The following is a 6,000-nucleotide window of genomic DNA, read 5'->3' on the forward strand; positions in this document are numbered from 1 at the left end:
GGTGATGTCTGCCACTGACAAGGGCAGGGAAGAGATGTCAACATAAGTACCACATGTTTGCTATTCTTGTGCTTAACTGGTCATCCTTAGAGAGTTTCTGCATCATTTAAGTGGTTGTAATATTAACTCATCCCCCTTAAAGGACTATAATGAGGTGAAAGTTCTTTGTATAATATAAATCTCTAGCCAAATGTAAGATGTTATTATTCACATGTTTTCCCCACAAGATCTTGCAAATTGGGACTGACTGTGGCAGGTAGGTTCCCAGAAAATTCTCCCTGGCTGACATGAAATGCAGCAGAGCCAGATATTTTCAAAAGGCCAGGCTCCCCGTGAACACGGACACAGTTTGTCTGTTCCATTATTCACATCACAAACATTGAATGCTGATGCCGCGTTGTTGAGTGGGCTTTCCCACTGCTGTGCAAGGCCACTTTTTAAGGCACTAAAATGATTTCCACAGGCTGAACTAAGTAATGTGTTCTCTTTTGAGGCTCTTTATCCTTTTCTGATGTTCTGTCTCAAGATGGGGTCTGGCATTTCTCATTTCTCCTTCTTCCAACTGCGAATCTGCAGGGCCTTTCAGAGCTTTGCCGTGTGGGCTCTCGGTTTATGTCTGTTGGCTGAGGCATCTGTTTCTGGTGCCTTCCGGGAGTCTCCGGGATTACTGGTGAGGATTGAGCCTGGGAGGCCCAGGGCTCAGCAGCCATACTGTTTCCCGACTGGTGTCCCCACAGAGGGCGCAGGACAGAGCCTGGCAACCATACCTCCACTTCCGAAGCCAACCAGAGAGCCAGGCCAGCCTGCAGATCCAGCCTGGGTACTCGGCTAAGAGATACCTCCGCGGCCTCCTGCGGACATGGCCCCCTGACAGCGTGTCCAGGCTCCAGAGCGCAGGTCAGTGGGGAAACGGGAGGACGTGCTCCCCGAGCTGCCCCGCCTCGCGTCCTGGTGTGAAAGTGTGTTTTCCATCAAGGTCTAAAACGCCGAATTTCAGGAGCAATTTTGTGTTCAAGCAAAGGTGCTCAAGCTCAGTAGCCCACGGGCCTCTATAGCCCACTCTCTATCCTCCCCAACCTTTGCAGAGGAACTTCCAGCCCGAAGTCCCTCTCGCTCCTCTTAGCAGCCTCACACTCCACATCCCAAGCAGAACCTTCTTCCCACCCTTTCCTCCTCAGACTCCAGATCCTCCAGTTCAATCCCTATCTTTTACAAGAGAAGGAAAAAGAGGCCCAGAGGGGCAGAGTAAGTTGTCTGAGAGCATTCAGCCAAAAGCAGAGCTGGGAGCAGAAGCCAGACCCTCCCCACACCCCCTGCTCCCATTTCTTCCTAACGCTCTCCTTCTGAGGTGATCTCAGATCCTGCAGGAAGTGAAAATGTTAGGCCTCCTCCTCTTAAAGATGGCAGCTCTCCAGCACAATCCACTGAGGAGCGAGATGGACACCCTTATGCTGAGCAGAGACCCCAAACATACTCTGTAAAGGTTTAAAAATGAAAACAGGAGAGCCAGGCCCTGTGGCTGGGTGGTTACAGTTCTGCACGCTCCGCTTCGGTAGCCTGGGTTTGCAGTTTCAGATCCTGGGTGCAGACCTACTCCATTCACCAACTATGCCATGGAGGTGTCCCACGGACAAAAAAAATAGGGGAAGATTGGCACAGATGTTAGCTCAGGGCAAATCTTCCTCAGCAAAAAAGAAAGCAAGAAAGAAAACAGGAAATGATTGGGGCGTGGAGTTGCTAGATGTAGTATATACACACACACAGTTAAACTTGTGCTATTTGGGGCATATTTCTACTGTAAAAGTGTTCCTTGTTTATCTGAAATTTAATTTTAACTGGACATCCTGTATTTTATTTGGCAAACGTACTGGGGATGAGCGGGGTGAGCAGTGGGATTTGCCAGTGCTTACTGAGCTGTTTGCCATTTCTTCAGCACCAAGAAACAGACAGGACCAGAGCAAGACTGACTTTCTTCTTGCTTTATAGGTTTACCTTGGGAAAGGAGAGAAAACAGCTCTCTTTCCAATAAGATGATGACTTGAAGGAAAATGAGAGGTGTGGGCTTGTCCAGTAATTGGTTTTACTTTCATGGCAGGCCCGCAGTTACAGGCAGTTCCATTTACTTAACACTTGTGAGAAAGAGCTTCTTAACCAAAGATATGTTTATCATTGGGTGGAGCAGAGGGCAGAGCAGGTCACTGCCCCATAATCTAGGCCCAACATCTTCAAGGATAAGAGCCCCTCTTAACATCAAAAGATGTCTCAGACCCCTCTGTGGAAGTCCTATGGCTACAATGTGTGGTTTAAGAAAAGATCCATGTGTCTGTGCATTCTTGCACCCCTTGCCATAATTCCTCACCAGAGCCCCTCTTGAGGGTGAGACCCTCAAGCTGGAGGGGCAATGGCAAGACTCTGGGATGAGATCACTGGCCCAATGACCTCTGCCACCCCCTCTCTTCACATCTCAGAGCTCACCACCTTTGTCATGCTAGTATATTCTCTAGTCCCATCTTTCCACTCCGGTGATAAATCCTCCCCACTCTTCAGGTCCACATCTTCTACAAAGACTTCTCTGACAGCTCCAGCCAATACTGAGCTCCTCATTGTCTAACCTTATATCATCCTGACACTTGGGGCCACACAGTGGAGCACAGGAGAGTTTTCTCTCTCCAACAGACTGTTAGTGCCTTTAAGAAGGACCTGTGTCTGGTTCTTCCGTGTCTGCCCCACCACCTTGTAGAGGGGCAGGCCCATTGGTAAGCTCTCAATAAATACCTGTAGAATGACTGGATTGAGAATCATGGGGCCTACAGAAGCAAGCAGGATATGTCCAGGAGAAACCTTTGGATTCTTCTCCTGAGGCAGGAGGAAACTTTTACTCAATCCCAAAGAAGTGGCCATGTTTCTTCCACCAGGGAGACCCTTGAGAACGGTGGAGTGGAAGAAACACACACATGGCTCTCTGGGTTCCATCTGATTTTTTTTTAATTCTTTTTTTTTTAATTTTTATTGAGTTATTGATAGGTTACAATCTTGTGAAATTTCAATTGTACATTAATGTTTGTCAGTCATGTTATAGTTGCACCTCTTCACCCTTTGTGCCCACCCCCCACCCCACCTTTCCCCTGGTATCCACTAAACTGTTCTTAGTCCATAATTTTAAATTCCTCATATGAGTGGAGTCATACACAGATTATCTTTCTCTCGCTGGCTTATTTCACTTAACATAATTCTCTCAAGGTCCATCCATGTTATTGCAAATGGAATGATTTTGTTCTGTTTTGCAGCTGAGTAGTATTCCATTGTATATATGTACCACATCTTCTTTATCCGTTCGTCTGTTGCTGGACACTTAGGTTGCTTCCACGTCTTGGCTATTGTAAACAGTGCTGCAATAAACATTGGGGCGCATAGGACTTTTGGGATTGCTGACTTCAAGCTCTTTGGATAAATATCTGGGTTCCATCTGATTTTTTAATCCCTCTTGTCTTCTAATTGTCATCCTTAATGGGAAATTTCCAAAGCCAAGACTAGTGCAAGTGGGGAACCGTGTAGTTATCTCCAGACCTGCAGACTGGTGATCATTATTTCTACCAATAACTCCTGACCTGCTCTTCAGGATTCCTCAAGGATTCTGTGCTGCTCCAGGACAGTGAACTTAGTGTATCAAAGAATCTCAGGCCACAACAGGATCTTTCAGGGGTACCCCCAAAGTACCATCTCCTGCCTGTCTTCCCTCCATTTTGGATTCAACAAGGAAAATCTTTTGAACAAGGTATATGTTGATTTTTATGACCAGTTCTCAAATATTTGGATTTCTAACACCTTAAAATGGAGTTTCCCAAAATAGAGTCTAGGGATTCTGGGTTTCACTGGCCTCATCTGTAAAATGAGGGGATTAGTCTAGACCAGCTCTGTCTAACAGTACTTTCTGCAGTGATGGAATGTTCGATGCCCGAATGTGCTGTCCGATACAGTAACCATTAGCTGCATGTTGCTACTGAGCACTTGAAATGTAGGTAGTGTGACTGTGAAACTGAGTTTTAAAATTTTAATTACTTTTAATTAATTTACATATAAATAGCTACATGGGGCTAGTGGCTCCCATATCAAACGGTTCAAGTCTAGACTCCAGATTTTAGATGATTTCTTAGGCCTCTTCCACTCTAACATTCTTTCATCCTATAATTTTGTGACAATCTCACTTGAGAAAAATACAAGTTTGGGAGCCAGAAATCTGGATTGCAATGGTTGTTCTCTCTCTTACTAGATATAAGACCTTGAGCAAGTCACTTAACTTCTTTGAGCTTCTGTTTGCTCGAATGGGTGTGAGAAGACCTACCTCGTTTCCCACAGAAAATTATTGTGAGCTGTCTGTAAGCTGCTGAGGACTATGGGGCTTTTACATGTCAGTATTATTCTTGGGAACCTGAAGATTAAAAGAGCCAGAAGTTGCCTTTGCTAAGGGAGATGGGAAAAGATGACTGGGCAGTGCTAATGTACAAAGAACAGGGCCTTGCCTAGTACCACGGTTTTTGAGAAAAGAGAAGGAAAGAATAAGAACCTAACATAAGATAAAGTTAATTTTTCTGAAATGAAAAAGGAATTTCCCAGAAACAATGGTAGTGCCTAACCAAGCCCTGTCCCTGGCAGAGGATCTGGTCAGAATAAGTAGAAAATCTGGTCTATCAGAGGAGTGGAGGAGAACGTGGCAGATTCTCAGAGGCTGTGCCGTTAAACGTTCCTGCCATGCGCCTCCCTTGAGTCTTGACTCTGGCAGCAGGGAACTTCAGTCATAACCTGGTCCGGATGCAGTTCATCTGCAGGAGACATGCTAGTCAGTCATCACTCCTCTCTTTGTAAATTAATATCCTGCTCTTTACACCAGTCTCTATGCACTCTGCTAATGTCGGTCCACACCCCTGAGACCAGCTGATTCTGGGGCACTAAAGAGATCAAGCTTCTGGGCCGTCCATGTCCTGGCAGTGCTGAACTCACCCAGGTAACACTCCTGTGTTGGGACCTGCTGCCCTTCCCCAGGTGACACCCCACCTAGCAATTGCCGTATGCACTCTATCTTCAAAAATCCTACTGTCTTCAGCTAATATCCTTAGACGATGCCCTAGGATCCAAAAATACTGGACAGTAGACTACAGTACTTCCACTTTTTGGGTGGGTCAACACTGCACACTTAAGGAGTAAAGTGACCTCCCTAATTGATGCCACACACCAAGGAGCTGTCTCAATCAGGCAGAAAACAGAGAGGCAATGTAGACTGGTGATTAACCATGTGGCCATTAGCACCAGATTCCATCCGTGTGACCTCATGAGGCCATGGGCCTCAGTTTCCTCATTTATAAAATGGAGATGACCACACCCACCTTTACTTCCCAGGGTCAGATGTGGGAGTTACATGGGCTAATGTACACAGTAAGTGCTCCATAAATGTCAGTTATAGACCTCCCCAGTTTGTGTTTGTTAAGTATGATTACTAACTAATTGCAATGCCCTCTTGCCCGTGATCACAGGGACCAAAAATCAATTCGTAAAGAAGTGAAAACAGCTCAGAGGCTGTCACTTGAACCCAGACTGATGGTTTTATTGGTTTTAACTTGATCTCCCTTTGGCCTCCCTCTCCTTGCCAGACGCTTTATTTGCGAAAGTAGCGAAAGTACTGGCTGAAAATCCCGGATGCCCCAGCAATGTGACATTTGCCAAGTCACTTATGCTCCCTGCATCCTCAGTTTGCTCATCTGTAGAATGGGTGAAATGGTGTCTGCCTTCCACCCTCCCTGGGTTGTTGTGGAAAATCGCAGGAGAAGGCAGAGGCAGAAAGCTCTCCAGGAGCTCAGAATTGCCGCCCCAGTGCACATGACTTGGGTGACCGGGACCCATATTTGAAATACAGAGACCAAGCTTTGTGGCCTCCTTTCAACAACTGAAACTTCCAAGGCCTTGCCTGCAAATCCATTTCTATTGAGCACTTAAAAATGAGCCCGA

General features: G+C 46.1%; 1 protein-coding gene across 4 annotated transcripts in view; it reads left to right on the forward strand.

Moving 5' to 3' along the window:
• The window catches only part of KIAA2012 (KIAA2012 ortholog), a 104,276-nt gene that overhangs the window by 22,625 nt on the left and 75,651 nt on the right, over positions 1 to 6,000 (forward strand). For 2 of the 4 annotated variants that reach the window (XM_046657780.1, XM_046657781.1), the window contains exons 3-4: positions 738 to 897; positions 3,620 to 3,775. The exons of the other annotated variants lie outside the window; for them this stretch is intronic. In XM_046657780.1, coding sequence (XP_046513736.1) covers positions 738 to 897; positions 3,620 to 3,775 — 316 coding nt within the window. The remainder of the gene's footprint in view (positions 1 to 737; positions 898 to 3,619; positions 3,776 to 6,000) is intronic. 4 annotated transcript variants of the gene reach the window in all.

Source organism: Equus quagga, chromosome 4, assembly GCF_021613505.1.
Source record: "Equus quagga isolate Etosha38 chromosome 4, UCLA_HA_Equagga_1.0, whole genome shotgun sequence".
NCBI lineage: Eukaryota > Metazoa > Chordata > Mammalia > Perissodactyla > Equidae > Equus > Equus quagga.